This window comes from Rhamphochromis sp. 'chilingali' (assembly GCF_963969265.1).
Source record: "Rhamphochromis sp. 'chilingali' genome assembly, chromosome: 19".
NCBI lineage: Eukaryota > Metazoa > Chordata > Actinopteri > Cichliformes > Cichlidae > Rhamphochromis > Rhamphochromis sp. 'chilingali'.
This window is the reverse complement of record NC_137946.1, coordinates 15,081,289-15,103,274: the sequence shown is the minus strand read 5'-3', so window position 1 is coordinate 15,103,274 and position 21,986 is coordinate 15,081,289. Positions and strand designations below refer to the sequence as shown.

The window sequence follows — 21,986 nt, the reverse complement described above, 5'->3', positions numbered from 1 at the left end:
TTGCCTTGATCAAAACACTCATTCATACATAAATACCTTAATAAATTAGTACTTCATACAAAAACCCAAAGCATACAGGAATTATTTTGCAGGTATTTGGTAAAAACAGACAAAGAAGTGGACAATTTAAATTCTGACCGGCAACGAAAAGTCCACAGATTACTAAAGTCATCTAAATTTATCTTGTGAGTGGGTGGGCTCGATTAACTGTAGCTAAATTCACAACAATCCAGCTAGGCAGTCGATACTACTCGCTTAAAAACCACAAACCTCATAACGGCAACATCAGGATAAGAATGATCCTTTTTGGGGGAACCACAGATCACTGTCCAGTTCCTGTTGTGACATTTAAACTAGACCAGTGCACAGTAATCACAGCATATTACAACTGTAAAAATCACAGATATCGCTAACTTCTTTCTGTATGCAACATCTGATTGAACTTTAAAACTTGAACTCCCATATTTTGCCTCACAAAATCCAATTAATCAAAATATTATCTGAAGATTTCATTTCTCCACTACACCAGCTGGCTGCTTTGTCATTAGCAGTTGACAATTTAAGCAGTTTTTTCAACCGGATCCCAAAAAGAAAATGTGAAACCGAAGTACGAAGAAATCTTCGTGTTAGTTTAAGCAGGCCAGCACTGATGAACAAGAGCATACCCGACAATAATCAGTCCTTAATCTACTTGTACCAAGACATTAAGACAGTCCTTCTGACTGCCAAGCACTCACACTTAATGAAGCCGCTGCTCGTTATGCTCCGACCTGGCGCTGCTGTTATTAGCTTAGTCACGTTATTTCCACTCTATTTGCCTTGTGCATTATGTGTAACCTATATCTAAGTGATGTGTCTGCTCTGTCCTTGGTGCATTGTTCTCCCTGCTGAATCCAGAGAAGCTGGATTTAATGGGGATCAGGACAGGCGGCTAGAAAGAGTTTATAAGCAATTACGGAATAAATGGTCTTATATTGTGTGACGTCAGTGTCTCTGACAGAAGTAAACTCAGCTGTATGAGCTGGGGTATTAACCCCGAAGAAAATCGGCCTCCCTGACGTCTGTGTGACTTTTAAATATCAGACTGCTGCCTGTTTAATCACGTCTCCTCCTAACTCTCTTTGCGTAAGGGGAAAGCATTTCTCTTATTTTAAGGCTCACAGCACATCAGTTGCTTTTTTTATGAGACGGCTCAGTTCATTAAAAATTTCTGAGACCTGGCTGAAATTGGGCATTAACCCATAATTTGCTGCTTTACCTAAACATCTAGTACCAAGTACATGATCTTTACTCGCTTGCTGAAGATAATCAATGTGACAGGTGCAGGTCAGACTTAAAGCACTTAAAAAATGCAGAAGAGGGGATGAAAACCAGCTCCAAACTGTGTTTCAGGAATGAACATGAGATGCATCTGTTTCTTATGCATATCAGTGCTACATTCTCAAAGGGGTTCCCACAGGAATCTATAAATGCATATGCTCTGCACAGCACAACCTACCAGCTGAAAGTTTCTCCTTCAAACACCCTACAACAGGAGAATCAATATCAGTGCGAGGGGTAATTTTCTATACGCAGAACATGCTCTGCTTAAAGGGTTGCGCTACCTAAGGAGGGTCGGATAGTATTTCCAGTTTGCTGCTGAAGCTGAGGTCAAGCTGTACTCACATCTTTCAGACAGCCCATGAAGTTGTTGCTGACCGGGGAGCCTGGCAGGTCAGCTGTGTTTAGGCTGCCCCCTATGTAGAAGAGATCATCAGAGCCCAGCATGGTGTTGTCCTCCTGGGTGTAGCCAGTGGTGGTGAGAATCCCGTCCACCAAAATTGTCACCTACAGGGATAAAAATCCCAGCACGTTAGGAAAATAAAATCCAAGATTTTTAAACCAAGTGGAAAGAACCGGCCTAATTATTTCATGCTTCATTTCTTGATTTGAAATAAGCATGTCGTAATGTTGGCTCTTGAAGGCAATTACAAGAACAGCTTTGAAAGGTTCACTAATCTCAACTGATCCCCATTTCTGATAAACCAGCATGATCGTAGCGAAGTCAACGTATGATAAATGTGGGCTCCGCTGATATTTTGGCTCCAAAGCAATTTGCGATGCTACAGTTATTTTGAGATTAAAGGTAACAGGATGGCAAGCTACATTTACTCGAATATTGGCACCATCAAAGCAAGAGATTTCTCCTATCAATGTCATCAGTAAACAGGGAAGAAAACGAATGACTGAACAGGGATATAGAAGTAAAAATGATATGTTTGTTGCCATGACAATAAGCCTACAGTAACAAGTATTTCTGCACAAATGTAACAGCTCCCACTTAGGGGTAATAAGTGAAAACAATTACCATTTCTATTGTTGGGAGCATTATTCCATTTCATTTCAGGAAATTCTACAGTAGAAAGCAATTTCTTTGTATATTGCACTGCATATAATAAATATCACAAAATGCATAAACAAACAAAATAAAGTGTTGAGCATGCATGGTCACAGATTCAGTTAATTGTTCCGATGTCTCATGCTACACACAATATTCCTGAGTGGAAGGACACTGTGCATAAAATCCTTCAGTCAGATCATTAGCTTGGAAAATACCACAGATCATGCACTGTTTTCACATAGGGAGAGGATGCAAAGAGCAAAAGCCAGTACAAATCTCTATCCACTAGCTTCAGGTTATACTTGTAGGCGATCAGTCAGCAGGGCAAAATCAAAAAACAATACCCAAACAACCTAGGAAAACAGAATAAAAAATTAAGGATCAACAAGAGTAGAGTAAGGCAAAGGATTCACAACATGAATAAATGGCTATAATGCATTGCTACAAATGAGTTCAATGATGATCTGTAATGTACTACTAGAGGGTGTAATTAGCTAACGGGGAACAGGTGGTGCAGAAAACTGGTGGGAAGGAAACAAAGTGTGGAAGGAAAACTAAGAACCAAGGATTACAAAAAGCTAAAAGGGAAAAAAAAAACAGGAAATGAGAGAGATGAGAGAGAGGGAACTATTTTCCAAATTCTCAAGTAAACACCCACAGGGGAAAATAAGCATTATAAAATGTGGAATCATTTCTAGCTTCGCTTAAAAAATCATTTAAAATGTTTGACTTGTGACCCTTGCATCTCGAGAATGAGTTAACTATGTAAAAAGAACCGTGTCTATTTTTATGAATATCATAAGAGGATGAGAGACAGCATGGTATGTTTAGGCGTCAGGTCAATAAAATGAGGTTCTGCCTTTCCATTTGCTGCTACTGGCAGGTATTGATTTCTATCTATCTGGTACTGAAGCCTTGAGTATCTTTGCCTCGGACCTTGGACAATGAGAAGGCTTGACTGAGGGTTGATGAAACTGCACATGAAGAAATTTCAGAAAAATGTGTTTCATGTCTGGGAAGTGATTGATCTTGCTTTCTTGTTCACTCCAAAATGTCTACAGAAGCATGGCCGATGTCTAAGATGGTGGTGACACCCACCTACTTTACTGGCATTTGAATATCTGAGGTGAGGGATCGGTGCGTTCAAAGGTAATTACTGATTTAGGTCATTATTAATTAGAAGAACACACTGGGAGAATATACAGGCTCCAGACCTGGATGGCACACTTTGAAGCTGACCTTTTATCATTAATTTTGCCAGCATTTCGACATCGCCGGTGTTATGTAGTGCTTATTAAATGGTAATATATATTTATGACTGTCAGTGTAGCTCAGGAGGTTTTCAAAAGAGTATTCATGTGGTACAACAACAGATAATCAGCAAGCATGTTAGTGAGTTCTGTGTTCTGAGCATGCCAGTAAATAGGTGGATGCATCGATAACAAGGGTTGAAAGGCAGAGAAAATGAGCACCTACGAGTTTGCCCAAAACAGACTACACAAAAGGCAGATGGAGAGAGAGATAGTAATAGGAGGAATTCTAGAGTGAAAAGCACCACCGGATCTAATAAAATGTTTCCACCAGCACTCTCGTGGGAGTTACAGTTCCTCCTATCTACATGTCAGTGAGCTAACTTATCTGAGGGGAAAGCAATTTACACAGGGATCAAATGCATGCCTGAAAGCATAAGTGACGTTGTAAGCATTCGGCTTGCCGCTCTTCTGGAAGCCAGGCTAAGGAAATAGAAGTGGAGGAGGATGCACGCTTATATGCAGGTTAACGTGACAGGTTTAGAATATATTGGCGATGATGAGATGGTTAGATACAAAATGAGTTCTTCTTTAGAAAAGAAATCTAACATTTATATGCACTGCATGAGTCCCACTCATCTTGGGGAATATATTTAGTCTGGTGATAGTTCAAGTAAATTTACAGAGCGATCGCTTTGTGGGGAACAGAAAAGCTAGCGCCGCCTTTCCCTTTAGAAGCTCAGCTTTCTTAGGGTTTCAGTATTGTACTGAACTCAGTTAGCTAAGATAATGGTAACAGCGACATTAATGCCATTGTCCAATGTATCTGACTAATACAGAGCATACTGGAGCATATTGGTCAGATATGTGAGAGCACAATTTAGGGTGGATGCACTCTTAGCTTACGCTTAGCTTAAAGTGAAGACATAACAGATTAGCTGGAGAAACATAACTGACAGCTAAATAACCATAAACACAGCTAGAAGAGAGTGAATGATCATTATATTATCTGTCACTGCTCTGTGTGTAAATACACTGAACTGCTACTTCATTAGGCGCAGCCATTCATCTGCTCGTCAATGAATGGCTACAGTAACAAGTGTTAATAAGTTGCAGCCAATCATATGGCAGCAACTCAGTGCATTCAGGCATGTAGACATGGTCAAGATGACCTGCTAAAGTTCAAACTGCGCACCAGAATGGGGAAGTAAAGGTGGTTTAAGTGACCGAATGTAGCATGCCTGTTGGTGCCAGATGGGCTGGTCAGGAAATGGACCTACTTTTGTGTCTTGGGTTTACCAAGAAGGATTAGAAAAAGAAAAAACAACTCTGAGTGCATGCCAAAGCTTGAAGCAGAGGGCTACAGCAGCAGAAGACGACCACACCTGTGCCTTAGCTTTCAGCTAAGAACAGGAAAACAAAGCTCAAGAAAAGTGGACAATAGAAGATTGGAAAAATCTTGCCCAGTCTGATGAGTCTGCTGTCTACTGCAACATTTAGATGGTAGGATCAGACAAACAACATGAAAACATAGATCCATCCTGCCATGTATCAATAGTTCAGGCTGCTGGTGGTATAATGATATGAGGAATGTTTTCTTGGCACATTGTTACCCCTTTAGTACTATCATTTAAACACCACAGCCTACCAGACCAGCGGTCCCCAACCTTTTTTGCGCCACGGACCGGTTTATGCCCGACATTATTTTCACGGACCGGCCTTTAAGGTGTCGCGGATAAATACAACAAAATAAAACTAGTACCGGTACCGAAAAAAAGAAGATTTATTCATAACACACGTGAAAAGACCCAGGAAAACCGAGTTAACGATAAAAACGATAACAAAATAACGCTGAAAACCGATAAAAACCCTGAAAACCATACATTTCACACCTGAGCCTCAACTCTCGCGGCCCGGTACCAAACGACTCACGGACCGGTACCGCTCCGAGGCCCGGGGGTTGGGGACCGCTGTACCAGAGCATTGTTGCTGACCATGCCTACCCCATTATGACCACAATGTACCCATCTTCTGATTTGATGCCCAGCAGGAAAATACACCATGTCACAAAGCTCAAATCATCTCAAACTGTTTTTTTAAACATGTCAATGAGTTCACTGTACTCAAATGGCCTCGACGGCGGCAGATCTCAATCCAACGGAGCACCTTTGGGACGTGCTGGCACGCGAGATTCGCCTCATGGATGTGCAGCTGACAAAATGAGCTTGTTATCATGTCAATATGGAACAAAATCTCTGAGGAATGTCTCCAGCTGACAAGTTTACAACCACCAAATGAGCACTTTTGCAGTCATTATACTGTTTCTTTCTTCTTTTTTTTACAGGAATTGACGAGCGAGGAGTGGCTCTGACTGTGAAACCCTGTAAGGCCGCTTACTTGTCAATCAAAAGGTAATCAGACCAAAATCAAATCTTGCTTTATTTTCTGTCAGCACTTCAAGGGCATTTCCATTCGTCATTAGGACTCCTAAACACCTAATTATACTCATCTTATGAATCTTTTTTCTTCTTCACTAGTTTGTCTCTCTGCAGTTTGTTGCTGCAGTTATGAGCAACAAGGTTGTTGCAGTGGTGACAATGCAAAAAAAAAGAAAAGAAAAAGGTAAATTTGTGAGACCTAAAGAAATGAGTAATTATGTGTGGGCTTGTTCCTGCAAGCAACCACTTTACATTACACTCACTCCCACTTATTCAGTGTCCATACAAAAAAAAGTGCAGCTGTAAGGTATTATATGAGGAGACTAATAGAATAGCAGAATGATGCAGTCAAAGAAGAATGCCAGTGGGGTAACATTTAATGTAACAGACACATCCTTGCAGTAAATTAGACTGGGAATTCAGTCCCTTGTCCTGACTGCTAATGATATGAAACCTTAAGGCCGAGTTGTACTTGGCTGGAGTACAATAGGTACAGCAGTACATGGTTGGACACGTGCACTGGCTGTATTCATTATTTAAGCACTGCTTTCTCTCGCAAGTCCCCATATACTGCTGCAATGTTACATCAGTGGCTAAAGCTGCAAAAAATATATTTTTGCACTCTCCGTTCAAGAGTTGGTAATGAACAGGCTCCTGATATCATCACTACTGTGGGACGAATGAATAGGATGAATAATGAGTTAAGTTTTTATTACAAAAAAGGTATTAAAAGTATATATATGACAATCTTGTGGGTGCAAGAAGGAATCAATTCTCTGAATTAAGAAAAAGAGTGATTTCTAGAAATGCAATCTAGGGGCAATGACCTAATTGACGCTTGCAATATCAGGATAGGGAATGTGGCAGCAGAAGCATTCAACAGAATCCAACACAGTATTTGTTTACTGGCAGTTCACACTGCCGGAGGTTAATAGCAGCCTATCTAAACTCTATTTGCAAAGGACTGCCATTTCCTGCAGCTCATAAGAATCAGATCCAAATCTTTTTTATATTAATAAGCTGAAAGATACACTTTAAATACTGTTACAATACTGTGTACAGTGACTGATTTCTCATTATCTCACACAGATCGCTTGCAGACTGCAATTATATTGACTTCTGCGTAAATACAATCGACACATTTTACAAAAAACTGCAACTTTCTTAAGCAGAATACAAAATCATAAGTAATGGATGTATACACACCTGACGGAGGTTGCGCGTCACACGAACATCATGCCATATATTGTCATTAAACCTCCCACTGGTTGGTTCCACCAGGGCTTCAAAAGCGCCAGAGCCCAGGTTGATGACCAGCCACAGAGCGCCATTCCTCAGAGACAGGTTGACATAGTCAGCTGATTTCCCCGTGTGAAGCAGCAAGGCGTTCCTCTGCAGCGTCCGGAAGGACAGCGTGATCTCGTCCAGGTTACTCTGAATGGGAGTCTGGGATAGGTTGTAGCTGAAGAACTCATTGCCTTTAAAGGTGGCCACTGACTCCTCCTGCCCTGAGAGTCAAAGAGAAACAGCTTAGATAATTGTTCCTCTCATCCAGCTTAACCTTTACTTATCTACTGGGTGCATTCACTACTTTAGTTTGCTAAAATAGAGGAGGCTTGGTGGGTGATATTAGAGGCTAAAATGAGCGGAAAATGCAGCGTGCCGTATTGCTTTGGAAACATTTCACTAAGACCCACTTGAACAGACCATGTGTGTATTTTGTAAAGCTATTGAAACGTTACAAAGTCACTGTACAGTCAGATGAACAAGTGTACATTTTCAGCGTGCTGTTTCCATAGTAAAGTATAAGTCTTTATGTCTTTTTCTTTTTATTAACATATGTAGGGAAAAAAAGGCAGCTATGAAGTGATCCTTACTGACAAGTACTTTCATTGTAGTCAAAGCCTAATGAATTGTATTCATCTTTCATAAGACCGACATAAAAACACACTAGAGCTACAGCATTACACCACATCCTCAGCTGAGAAAGGTCCTGATCAAGACGTGTGCACTTTTTACCATCATTTGAGAAGAATTTGCTAAAAAAAATTATTATACAACGACAGCCGCTTTATCCTTTATTCAGCAGGGTTTTTTTTTAAATGCCAATATCAACGTGTAAGGCTTGGCTAAACATTTAATTCACACTCACATTCCAGGGAATGTCCGCTAGGTAATGCACACAGTGAAATATACAGAAGGGAACTTCACCAACTGTTCAGAGGGAAGCAGATGGAGCTTGATTAAAGATGTTGTTTTTGTATTTGTCAATGTTTCTTAGAATTCCACATGACTGAAGAGACTGAACAGGGTGATCCGAAGGGCCAGCTCTGTTCTAGGATGCCCTCTGGACCCAGTGGAGGTGGTGAGTGACAGGAGAACGGCGGCTAAGCTGTCATCCCTGATGGACAACATCTCCCACCCCATGCAGCAGACTGTGACAGCACTGAGCAGCTCCTTCAGTGGGAGACTGCGGCACCCACGGTGTGGGACGGAGAGATTTCGCAGGTCTTTCCTCCCCACTGCTGTCAGACTCCATAATAAAGACTTTAACTGATCAAGCACACACATCCATACATATGCAATAATACTAAGTGCAATAATCCTTTCTGTCATCGTTGTATTTTTACTCAGTTGTATATAGTATTTGTATTTGTATTCTATTTTTATCTTATTGTATATTTATTTTATTTAATTCTACTGTATATAGTATATTATTTTATTCTATTCTGTACAGTTGTGTACTGTATTTATTCTTATTGTATTCTAATTTTTGCCTCATAACTTTTGCACTGTCCACTTCCTGCTGTGACAAAACAAATTTCCCACGTGTGGGACTAATAAAGGTTATCTTATCTTATCTTATGTTAGCAATTTTTCTCAAGCAACCCCATCAATGTATCCTTGATGGCAAACATCACACGGCACGTCAATAATAAATCATTCTTGACAGCTTACAGCTCATTCAACAGTTATGCTGCTAATACACCTTCCACAAGGTGACAGTTTTGAGTTTGTTTTTTAATTTTTTTATTTTTTTTCTCAATTCACGACCTCACAGGCAGCCCTACTGCACACGAAATTAGAAAGAATCACTGAATTTTGTTTCGCTTCATAATTCACGAAGGCCTTCCGTGCACGCACAACCTTTAACCATCAAATTTTAAGTTTAGTTTTTCTGATATTGAACCAAAGTTTTGCTTTGACACAGGGAGTAACACTAACAACTTTACAACACATAGTACTGCTGCTGTCCTTTGCTCTTTATGAGCTACTAAGCAAGCTGTTTCAAGCTAGAAGGATAAGCTGACCCTTTAGTTGATGCTTGTTTGTTTGCACAGCAAATGTCAGCTTTGGTACTCAGGGGCCAATTTAAGGCTGCAGGATGAGCAGTCCTGTTAGTCTGTATTGTTTGTGCAGTGTAGTCGCTCAACTCTTGAGCACACAGCTACTCGTTGAGCTACTGGCGCGGAGCATGAATGCAAACTTCCTCATTTGGCTGACGTTTAAGGTGTAAAGTAGAACCAAGTGGAGCCAATAGTGACAGTTACAACTACAGGGAAATTATAGCACTTGAACTAAAAGTGCCTTTGTGTCATTTTTCATTCTAAATACAGAAGGATTTATCATAAGAGATAAACCTTAATGACAAGAAGATTTGCATCTAAGCTGTGCACATTCTACAGAACGCAATCTGCCTAATAGGCTTCCTGTCATTCTGTGATGAAGATGTCCCCAGCATGACCCTGAATCTGTCTTGAAGGTCTTTCTTGAAATGGGAGGGGTAGACGGCCTATAGCTCTGCTTTTCAGCTCTCCTAGAAGGTGTCCTACTGTCTGCAGCAATAATGTTTACCACTCTGTAAAAAAAGAAAAGAAAAAAGGAACAAGAAAAAAAGAAATAGTAGCTTTGTTTTGTCTGATACCAGACAGACTTTGGCACTAACTCCGAAGAAAAATCTTCAAAGACCCTAGCTGCAGTCAGTACACCAGCTAAAAGATGCTGCTGGAGCAGTTTAGCACTTTATGCATGTTATAGCTATACGAGGGTGGGGCGTCGGAGAGTGAGGGGGTGGATGGGCCGTCCACCCTCTTGGATTCAGCTATAAGACCATTGTGCTGAACCACGTCTCGATGTAAATGGAAACACATCAATGAAAAAAGGAGGCTCAGCAGAAAATAACAGCAGCACCGACAATCTCTACATGCCTCTCCTGCTTCTCATCTCATTGTGGCACGCGCCACCTTGCCCCCACTCCCGTCTTACTATACACCATTAAATCTACTTGCAGCCCAAGGTTTTGAAATAAATTCCCTCTAAATTCAGGATACAAATACAAGCGAGTCCTTCTAGAAGGACACTGCTCATGGCCAATCCAATGAAGCGTGCAGCTACAAAATATGGAGAGCGAAAGCATCCTGGATGTTACTATAACACCGGATAACTCTAAGACAGTCAGTGTAAGATTTATTTATAATTCTGCTGCTGGGAGCTATACGTAAGCTCCTGATGGCCATACCATGAGGTGAGAAAAAGGATTCAGCCACCAGGTGAGAAGACTGTTACTATTAGACAAATTCCACCACTCACGCTGCTCATTAATATTAAGGTTTACAGCAGATTAATTTCAAAATGATGCAAAGCCGGGGGCACAGATGCAGCTGGTAACGTTTGTCTGTGGCTCAGAGGCGGGGACTGGGTTATCAGGCAGAGTGCGAGCAGGCTGTGGGGCAGCAGCTGACCACTGGTGTGTAGCTCTGTAGGTGGTCATCAAGCTACACCTGTGCCTGAATAATCTCATCTGGGTGCACACGCTGGCGAAGGAGTGTGGGAGTGAAATATTCACAAGCTGCCGCTTCTCAATTTCCAGAAGTCTGCATATTTGTGGCAAAACAAATAGAGACTAAGTCTGAGAGCGCTCGCTCAAGTATGCGCCCCGGGGCTGAAGGTGGAACACAGTTAATAACAAATGTTTGTTATAACATGAGATGGTTGAATAAAGCGCTGATGTCTCATGTATATCCCATGAGGTCAGACGTGCAGCGCTCTGTGTTGCAGCTGTAACTGTGCTTTGCTTGAGCATTGAGGGTTATTTCTGCAAATCTCGATTCCACAATCAATTACCAACTTCTTCTTCATTTAAATGCGTGAAATTGAACAATTACGTTTAGGCTTCATTTCATGACAAATCGCACTGTGGTTGGCTTCAGGACACACTTACTGTATGATGTACTATATGCTTTATATAACAGCATTTTTCTAATACAGCAGAGATGATTAATCTTTGTACGATTGAGGACGTAGTGGCGTACAGTATATTCACCCACACTGTTCTGTCAGAATATCCATTGATTACAGCACAAGCTTAAACTGAACATTATGTTTTTGGTCTTATAAAGACTAATTGCTACTAGTGGCTACCAAAAAGATTTAGACCCTAATCTGTAATGTCACAGTCATGCTCGGCTTCAATCTGCATCATTTATATATGGTGAAAAACCTCATTCTGTGAAGCATTCTCATCTCCTGTAAATGATCTTGGTATAATTGTTATTTGTTCACATATGCGTGACAAAATGCGGATGCTGCCACACCCTCTTTTATTCCATCTTCACCAAGCGGGAGAGTGAAAGATGACATACGCAGCTATTTCAGTTCACGGCTGCACATTATTCATAATCAAGGATAATTGGGTTGAAAATAAAAAATCATTAGTACAGAAGCTGCGATGATAACCCGACACCACTGTTCTTTCTGGTCAGATGAGCAATTTTTCCCGAGGAACTGGGACAGTGGAAAATACTGTGTGGTCAACATGAGGGGGTCAGAAAAGCCAAGTACGTTATAGACAACACTGATCTCCATGGAGACAGGATGATGAAGTTTATCTAAATCTCACAGCGTGTGGAGGAAATGCAAAAGCCTCACCACAGCAGAGTACATCCACCCTTTTTCAAAGTGCCTATATTCCAAGTATGCCTTGCAGAAAATGTTTTACGCTTTATTTTAATTCAGTTTTAAAATCATACAATTATATTCAGTATTTTCATCACCTGTAAATGAGCTGGTATAATTGTTATTTGTTCACATAGGCATGACACAATGTTACTGCTTTTTTTATTTTCCAACCAGAGGACCACAGTGGTACCTCTCCCTGAAAAAATATCCTCCATTAGGAAAAAAAAATCCCACAACCTTCCAACAATGTTTTGTTTTGTTTTAAAATCTCCCACTGATCTACAACCCAGTGATAACACGTCTGAGACATCAGTGCAACAGAAAGAAAATTCAATTATGCACACAACAACCTTAAGAATGAAAATAAAGGCAAACTAAGTCCTCACATAATATGTCTGTCTAAACACCTACATAAATAAACTCCCTTCTCTGCAGACCTTCACATTTGTAAGATGAGATACCTTTATATATATAAATGTATTTTTTGTTATTACTGACACCTGTTTCCTTTGAAAACACCATGAAACCAAATGAGCATAAATGCATTACCTTGGCGAATAACTGCAGAGGTCAAAGGTGATGTTCCAGTAGCTCAGTCAGTGGTCAGGACAAGGGTTTGACGGACAAAAATTGTTATGAATAGTGAGCATAACATGAGAGGAAGCAAAAAACGAATAGGCAAGTATATGACAAAAGAGGAGAGGAAATATTAGTGCAGCACAGTTAACTAAAATGATTTCAGGGGAAGGGAAATGTGATCAGGTGGTTGGGAAGGAAAAGCAAACCAATAGACCCCATACCTTGGCGGTTTAACATCAGGTGCGCCAGACCTTGAGGGAAAGAACAGAAAAAAGGATACGAAAACAGGAAGTTCATAAAGAGGTTCGGGAGAACAAAAGCATTGTCACAATGTTGGACTGCAGTTTGTGACAGACATCCTGGGGAAGGTACGGATGTCAAAGTTCAAATTAAAATATAAAGGGGAAATCAAACTAAAAACAGACAAACATCTCAAGGGAGGAAAGGGAAGGCAAGGAGAGAAAAAAACATCTTGACAGGTGCAACCCTCGCAGGTAGTTGCTCTCATAGATGCTTTTTTCTAATGGAACACATATTGTATGTTTATTTGATGCAGACAGCGTTTGAGATGTACCAGCTATACATAAAACTGCTTCGACTGTAAAGACTAAATGTTTAAAAAAAAAAGAAGAAGAAAGAAATCACCCGCGGTAATGCTAGTTCATGGATTTCTGTGATCTTTCTATCTCCTGATCTCCACTTCTCCACACGAGTATTTGGCATGTAAGTGCTCAGCCAACCCAGATGAGCCTATTTAACCTTTCAGATGGCACCATTTCATAAAAGGACAGACGAAGCACCATTCCCTATCCTTTAAATCTTTAGCGACTCTCATTCATATTTTTATTCTCACGATTTACCATCTAATGCAGCGGGGTTTGACAGTGGAGCCTGAAGTCTGTGCCCTAATGTAATAATATAAACACCAATACATCTAAGGCTGTCACACGTAACCTTTTAATTCCAAAGAAAAAAGCAATGCTGCACTCCGGTAAAGCCTCACTAAATATTAACCATCTTCTAATTTGTCAGCCAAAGACAAAAATGCCACATCACGCCTCCATATTATGGCATATGGCAGGGCAAAGGGGTTAGCCTGAATGCACTGGCTACTGTGCTGAACATATGAGCTAATTGCACTGACTAACAGTTAGTTTACTTCATGAGATCATATTATAGTACTCATAAATACTGCATGGAAATGCCTTCTAAAAGCAAATATTGAGAACAAACATTGTTTTCGTGTCACGTGCTTGTTGTGAGTGACACTGCAGTCAAAACCCTGCAGGTTAGCCTGCGTGCACTGCTCATCAAAGGTTGATCCAGTTTCAACCAGCTTAAATCTCTCAATGCATCGTGTGCTATATACTGACAGCGAAACACAGACAAACATCTCAGTAGGTCAGGCAGAAATTGCATGGCGTAGCCTAGCTCTCCTGCTTTTCCCGATATCAAAGAGTTGGGGCTGACACAATGCAACACTTCTGCTGAGCACATGAGCCCCACTGTGTGAGCCGACACAAACACCTCTCATCAGTGCATCAGCACTCTAAGACCCTTGTACAGCAAGTCTTACTCACTATTCCAGCCCCATTTCAGTCATTAGGTAAAACCTTATGAAGAGGGCAGGTTGCTCTTGCACAAATCTCGTCGCATGTCCCACTCAACAATCTTGTTAATGCTGCAACTCATGGTGTGGAATGGACATGATTACCCCTGGGAAGGTCCTTGCCTGCCAACACGTAGGCTTTTGATACAGTGTGCCACTGCAAAGCCAGTGACTGAGCCTCTGCTTAGACAGGATTCACCAGCAGCCCTGCAGAGCAGACAAAGCACTGCTGTGTGCACCCCCACTGCGGCTGTGCACTGCACATGACAGGCCAACGTACATATACATAAATGATGTCACCTCTTCTTACCCTCATCACCCCTAAGGTGATCTCATACTCAAAAGCAGTACTAAGATGTGACTAGATTAAGATCCCGTCTGCCTCTATCCTCTGCCTATCATTCTGCTATGAGCGTCACACAGCATAGATGAGCCACGGCATCAGCTTCAAGGGGCTACAAAGGAGGCTTGCATACAGTGCCATTAACTGTAACAAAGACACTGTTGTAAGCCACCACTGGCTCACATAGCGGGAAGAATAAAAATCCTCTTTCCATGCTTTTGCCTTTGGTCCTCACGGACAGGAATAAGGTTCCCTTCATCCAAATAATAAGCAAATGCAGTAGAAAAGCCAAAGCTGGCAAATATCTGTCTTTCACTTATATGAAGATGAGGAAAAAGGCTTTGACGGAAGCAAATTTTGACTCACTTACTTGTTGTTGAGCTCTGGGTCAAGCAAAACTGACTCGCACCCGTGAGTAAGATGAATGAATGTTGTTGACCAGAACAGAAATACCCAAGTCAACATCATAATCTTTGAGAATATATGCATTTCCTAGGAGTTGAGTTATAAGGGGATTAGGAGTGGTGCCATTGCTTCCCTTGTACAAAGGCAGCCACCCATCGAATACGTGCATCCTGCTTGGCTGTGCCTTACATCCAAATCTCAGTGTGTGAAAATGCAGAGATAACTGGCTAATACCCTTTAGAAGGGAAAGCCTGTATGGATATAAACTATCCTTCCTACCAGTAAGCTATACACTGGAAAGTAGGCTATAAAATAAGAAACCAAGCGACTGAATATCACTTTATTAAAATGCTACTATTAGGATACTTTTAACTTGACCTCATTATACAAAAAAGGTGGAGTTTTTTGTTATTGCTGTTGTAAAAAGTACTCTGAAATCAACTCATTTACCTTGTGATGTGATGGTATTGGTCACAATACTCTACAATAGCGTGCGATTTTCTACGTCAATAGTTTACTAGTCACGTTTTTTTTTTGTTGTTTTTTTTTTTTATGTGCTTACACACACCTTAACATCTGCACCTCCTGACCTCGAGTAAATCTATGATACTGAAAACATACAACCAGGAAAGCTGCTGCAGAACAACTCTTTGTGTTTTCAAGCACTCAAGAATAATGCACCTCTGGCAACATCCCAGTTAGAGCTGGCTGAAAATAAGTAATTCAGTCGGTGAATGACGAGGGTTTTTGAATCCACAGATTCCTGGAGCAGGTGAAGTTTTTTGACCTGTGCGATTTCATGTGCAAATATACCCAGCAAAAGTTTAAAGAGCGCACCTAAAAACATGCGAACAAACACTGCTACAGAAGGAAGGCCTGGTGCTTCCGAAAACGTTGTATTAACAGGCTATTCCGTGTGCACTGCTGGTGACCTTTAGACCGCTAACTCCCCTCACTCCCCTCCTCCAACACTTCAGCTCTGGATTCTTTTCATAGATTTTTTTTTTCCCACTTGTAAAAGCACATTATAATTTAAATATGTACATATATATGTTTTATATTAAATATATAAGGCTGAGAGAAACTAGCATGATTTTGAAACATTTTAGCATATGAAAAGAGCTGAATTTATGTTAGTGGGACTGCCAAAAAAACACAAAACAAAAAACATAATAGTTTTATTTCTCTGAATCATTTATAACGCGATTAACTCTGGAAATGATTCTAACAAGGTAAGCAAGGCTACCTTTGTAAGTTTAATTAAAGAAGTATAATGAAAAAACAAATGCAGATGTTGAAGGACCTCTCAGTCATTACTGTGACATTAATTAGCAAGCAACTACGAAGAAAGAACCATTTCACGAGGATTAGCATTTGCTAAATTTGTTTTTGCATGAAAAGTACAGCATTATGAAGCCTGTTGTAATGAGGGATTAGACCAAGGTCAGTGCTGCTGAAGAGATGCAAAACCCACCAGGACCGCTCGTGTCCTTTCTTTCGAAGATTTTGACGCTTGCCTTATCATCCCAGAAACTCTCAGTGCGTCATTACTCTGTGCTTACAACTGAAAATCTGAAGAGGAAATAACACAATGATAGTGTGTTTGCACATGGCAGTGCGTGTTGCGTAAGGTTCCCCTATATGTTTGACTGATTTTGCTGCACCTTGTGAGGTGGCTATTCTTATCTCTTGTTCACAGACCTGATTTTTTTTTTGGGATGCTGCACTCTCTTGGCATCTAAGCATGCCCCACTATGGCCTTTGTCCGCACGGATCGATGGGAGGCCCACGTGCAGCATACTGTAGATGAACAACTCGGACGACTCACCTGCTGTGCCAAAAGATTTTTGCTGGCTTAAAGCATTCCTCACACAAATAAGGCTAATTCCTGCACCAGTTAAAACACAGCCAAGACCAAATATAGCATGTAGCGTACCATTTTTGTCATCTCTGGGGTAGGGGGAAGGCAATTTAGATAATGCATAGATTAGTCTATTTCTGTTGATGCAAGGCCAGCAGGGTAGAGATTTGCTGCAGAATAGTGTATGAGTGATATGAAGGAAATTTTAAAAAAAGCATCTGGTCAGTATTTCTTTTCTTCCCCCCGTCATTCTTGTTTTCATGCATTCTGCATTTGGGGATTGTCTCCATGTCAAGCTTTAATCCAATAAACACTCTGATGTGCTCTCTTTGCAGCATGTCATTTAATAATGCGTGCCTGCTTGCTGTGAGCAGAGCCATGCCATCTTTGCTAATATTAACAATGATTAATGCTCGCTTCTGCAAATTGTGCAGCGATGAATCCTGTTTTAACTGTTGGTGAAAAGTACAAACCAAGAGCCGCATAAGTTTGAAATCCTGCACTGAGAGAATCAGTAACAAATCATGTATCATATAAATACTGCATCTAATAATATACCCAGATACACCATGTATATTTAATCAACACAGGCGTATGAGAAGACTGCAGATGAAGAAAATGTCATTTTTATCTTTGCTGTCATACTCCGAATGTAAGCGCCGCAAGCAGGACTTGAGAGAGTAGGTGTGTACAGGTGCACATCTCGAGTCGGTAACACTGATTTATCATGTGCAACAGTCCGGCACACCTTGTGCTGGTGTCCTGAGTCTGTTGGACTGTCCTTTCACCAGAACCAGCAGTTCCTACCGGGGAGATGGATGTCTCACTCGGATGCCAACTAAACAAATCTTCCTAGCGGCTCTCAATCCTCATTTCCGTTCAGCATGTGCACCTCATTAGAAATCAGTCCTGTTTGATTACGGTGACTGAAAATGCTGGCAATTCAGAGACAAGTGTCTCTTCTAAGAAAAAAAGGCACCTATGCAAAAAATACATTTCAAGCATTATCAAAATGTATTAACGTTAAGGGCGTGGCGATCAGCGCCAGAGTACATTCAACTCTAAAATGGCATCATTTTAGAGATAAACACACTTATTTACCTTAGAGATATATGGCATATAAGACTTAATAAACCTCAGAGCAGCTTTCTTGAGATATATATGCACTGCCAGGAGAGGAAAACATAGAATGTATAAATATTAAAGCAAAGCATTTCTGTACAGTTGCTTTCTCTGTGATGCAGTATATAAATGCAACCCCTATTGTGTGACACCCACGTACTCGGCGGACCTTTCTAGTCACCTTGAGCACAGTGATTATATATACAATGAGCATTCCGCACATTAGGCCCTTTTTCATCAGTGACCTTGTGACCAGTGATAGTATATCTCCGTTCAGCTTAATTTGTAGGATGTCAGAACTGCAGTCCAAACTGACAATAACAACCTGATAATAACCGAAACACACTCTCACCCACTGATGCTGCGGTAATAGCCTCTGCAAATAAGAGCATCACAGCAAACAAATTATGCTCATCATTATGCTCATTATATAACAATGCATTTTCTTACCTTCTACTTCTCTCTGGACAGCTGCAGGAGTGAATGAAAGACAGACATGTTTAATCTCGATATGAAGAATTAATCCACAGCCAGATTACTATCTGCATCTCATCAAACATTGATGGGTATGCCATGCCTTCCTCGAGCTTCTTCTTTATGTCACAGCATGCATGCTGGTGACACATGATTTACCCAGAGCCTTGAAAGTCGGTAATTTGTTCACTCGGTATAATGATAGTATTGTATCACATCTGTGATGGATAATGTCCCATATGCGTGATCTCAGATATAGATGCCAGGATTCGTTTTAGCCACTAAGGACATCGCATGGACTCTTGGAAGAAGGCTGCGAAGCTTCTGAGCTAAGCAAACAGTCACGAGTAGCATTTATAAGAGGGACCCTAATGTGTTTTTGCAAAGTGGAAAAGATTTTAATCACTACCATTTTCTGATCTTTATACCTTAGGTAACGAGAAGTGTCTAAGCTCCTTTAAAACACTTCTTTTCTCCTTTTATTTTAAGCAGATTTTCCAAAATAAGAAAAGGGGCTCCATTTGGTGGCCCATTCAACGTGCCAGTGTTGAAAACATGCAAACAGCTATCACATTAGAAAGCTGTTATCCTTTGACTTGTGAAGATAACTGCTGAGAGAGCTGAGCTCACGCAGGCGAGCGGCTTCTAAGCGGTGCTGTAGTGTACTCTGGCCTGGATTGCGGTTAAGTGGGCTTTATTGATTATCCTCAGGAGCTCAGTGAAGGTATGCACTGTATATCTGGAAGGTATGTGAAAATATGTGAACTATTTATACTTTAGACATCGCTGAACAGCTCATAGTTCTAATTGCTGACTTTGTAACTTTCATGCTTGTGGTGTTGTCACACTGTATTTTGACTTTTATCATTTACCCTTATAACTGTGTCTGCCTTAGTCAGACAATCCCTTTTTTAATCCAAAAGAAGCACAATTTAAATAAAATCTTACTGCCTTTAAGTCATGGAAACACATGGTATTTTTCTCACCTTCTTGGCAGTACCTTCCCCTGTAGCCAGTACTGATACAGTCGCAGAAAACCTCTCCCTGGTCGATGGAGCACAGGCCTTTGTTGCTGCATGGAGAATGTGTGTCACATATATACTCCAGATCATTATGGACAGCTTGACCATCCATCAGTATTGGTAGCGCTTCTCCTAGTTTCAAATTGGCAATAAAGCCCTGGAAGGGTGCCTCATATTTGACAGTGCTGGAAGTCAGGGCTGAGAGGCGCACGTCAGGTGAGATTCCCCCTACGTAGAGGTCGCTATCCACTGCCATCTCTTTTCTCTTGGACTTCACCTCAGTCGCTTTCTCCTCGTTGTCCACCACCAGCTTGGTCTCTCTGTAATTACGAGTGAGAAGGACTCTGTGCCAGCGCTGGTCGTTGATGTGGGTCTCCGTGTGCAGGGAGGCGGGTTCTGCGCAATGAATGGTAAACCGCAACTGAAGCCTCCCGTCCGCAATGAGAAGCTCCAGGAAGTCACAGTTTCCCCCGTCATCGAGATAGAGCACCAGGGCTTTGCTGATGTTGGTTTTGAGAATAAAGCTCAGCTCACCTGTTGTCTTAGCATCCCACTGGCCATAACGTGTCCACTGACCAGGAACCCCCTCATATTCCAAAGCTATTCCTGTTAGCACCAATCCAGCTAACAACAACCAGGAAGCTGCTCCTTTACTGCTGCACATGATGCTGACTATCTATTATCTAGTGTAGGCCTCTAGTTCCAATGAATCCAACAGACAGCTGTGAGGAAAAGCTATCTATATATCTAGAATTGTTTTATAACCCTACAGTTTGCAGAAATAAGAGTTTCTTTAGCCTTGACTGTCTATCCTGATTCTTTTTGCCATCTCTCCTTGGGTGACTCGTGACAGAGTGAACAGCCGAGGCACATTACAGAACACTTTGCATCTACTTTGGATTGGCTGAGAAAGAGAACAAACAGCACTGCGTGATTCCTCGTCTTCGCCATCCAGTGTCTTGGCCTCCATCCAGCACTGTTCCTGTCAGTTCTTCATGGGTTAGCTAGGCACGCGGCCTAGGTACAGCCTCCATTCTCCTCAGCATCCCAACATCCTAAGACATGAAAGAAGAGCGTGCAATGAATAATTGGAAATACTGCACAGCACAGTCATTATGAATCACGTGGCAAATCAATTACCAAAGATAATGAAGCATCAAGAAGGGGAACATGGAGATGAAAGCAAGAGAGAATTGTCAGTGTTACGAAGAACTGAAATGCCTGCCTTTAGCTCTGGTTCACATGATCACAGGTCACTTTCACCATCTACAGCCTAGAGATTCCAGCAAAAGGCCCTCAACACATGGCTTTAGCATATAGCCCTAATCCTGGCACCCCACCTTATTCCTTAGCTTTTGGGCAGAAAGGGAAACTGAGGGTCTCACTAGTTTTCTGAGACCTGTGTTGATTTCCAATAAGCTGGTGGGAAAAAAACAACTTATAAGCCCCCCCCCCGCACAGATGTTCCAGCACAATCCATGGCCTCGGTAACTTCAGTGATGTTGAGCCCCTAAAGCCTTCTGCAGTCCCTAGACTCAAGCTAAGACGTTACAGCTAAAAAATACATGCAGGCTAGAGGCTGGAGAGTGCTGAAAAGGACAGGGTCTATGTTCGAAACAAACAAGCAAACAGCAAAATTCAATACTTTGTGATAACAAAAGAGGGTGTGCCTCTCAGGGCTAGGGACACAAACAAAGTTATGTACCAGTCGTCAGCTGTACTCGGAGCCTGCAATGACTCACTAAGACCGTTCAGTTTGGTGTCAAGCAGGATAAAATTATTTCTTAGGAAATTAGACATATTCCAAGTGGCAAAAAATGTATTTAAACAACGAGGGTAGTGTTTATTTATATTTTCATTACCCTGCAGAGAACAAAGCCAATAATAATGAATACAGACAAGTACAGCTTCAGCCCGTTGCAGCTTGTTTCTTTGTGCCAAAGAACTCCACGGCTACACAAAATCTATTAAAAACACATAAAAGCGCAATAGCACTATGTGATTCAATTAAGTGATCAAAACCACAATCAGCAGCTACAATCAATTACAACCAGTTTGAGTAAAAGCGTTGAGCGACAGTAGATCTGAAGGATGCTTATACTGCACGTCACATAGCGCGCGTCTGATGAAACTCACTATATGTTTGATTTTGAAAAGGAGGGTGTTGAGTGAATGTTGAGATGTCTGCGCTTAAAATTCAAAAAATGTCCCAAAGTCACCCCATCTCAAGAAGAGGGAAAAAAACACAAAGAAATGGAGGTACTGTACTGATCCAGTCAGATCTAATGAGTCAGTCTCCAATAAAAACAGCCTGCTGTCAATAATTTCCACAGTTACAGCTCCCGGGCTTTACAATAAAACATAAAATAGCTAATTTGTCTGAAAGAGGAAATAATCTTTGTTGTGTCAAACTGAGTTTTTTCTCATTTAAGGATGTTTCTCCACCAGGAGTAGAAGCATTTCACGCAAGTTTGGCCCAATTTCATCTCTGTCACAGAGAGAAATATAATGTGTGTTTGAGTCTGCTGGGAATTACAGCCTCTAC

General features: G+C 41.2%; 1 protein-coding gene across 1 annotated transcript in view; it reads right to left on the bottom strand.

Annotated features, from left to right (window-relative positions):
- Nucleotides 1-21,986, bottom strand: part of nrxn2a (neurexin 2a) — a 130,308-nt gene that overhangs the window by 84,240 nt on the left and 24,082 nt on the right. The window contains exons 2-7 of the mRNA XM_080866816.1: nt 19,406-20,496; nt 18,396-18,416; nt 12,827-12,856; nt 12,576-12,587; nt 7,275-7,576; nt 1,666-1,827 (exon numbers count right to left, since the gene is read on the bottom strand). Coding sequence (XP_080722942.1) covers nt 1,666-1,827; nt 7,275-7,576; nt 12,576-12,587; nt 12,827-12,856; nt 18,396-18,416; nt 19,406-20,105 — 1,227 coding nt within the window. The 5' untranslated portion in view covers nt 20,106-20,496. The remainder of the gene's footprint in view (nt 1-1,665; nt 1,828-7,274; nt 7,577-12,575; nt 12,588-12,826; nt 12,857-18,395; nt 18,417-19,405; nt 20,497-21,986) is intronic.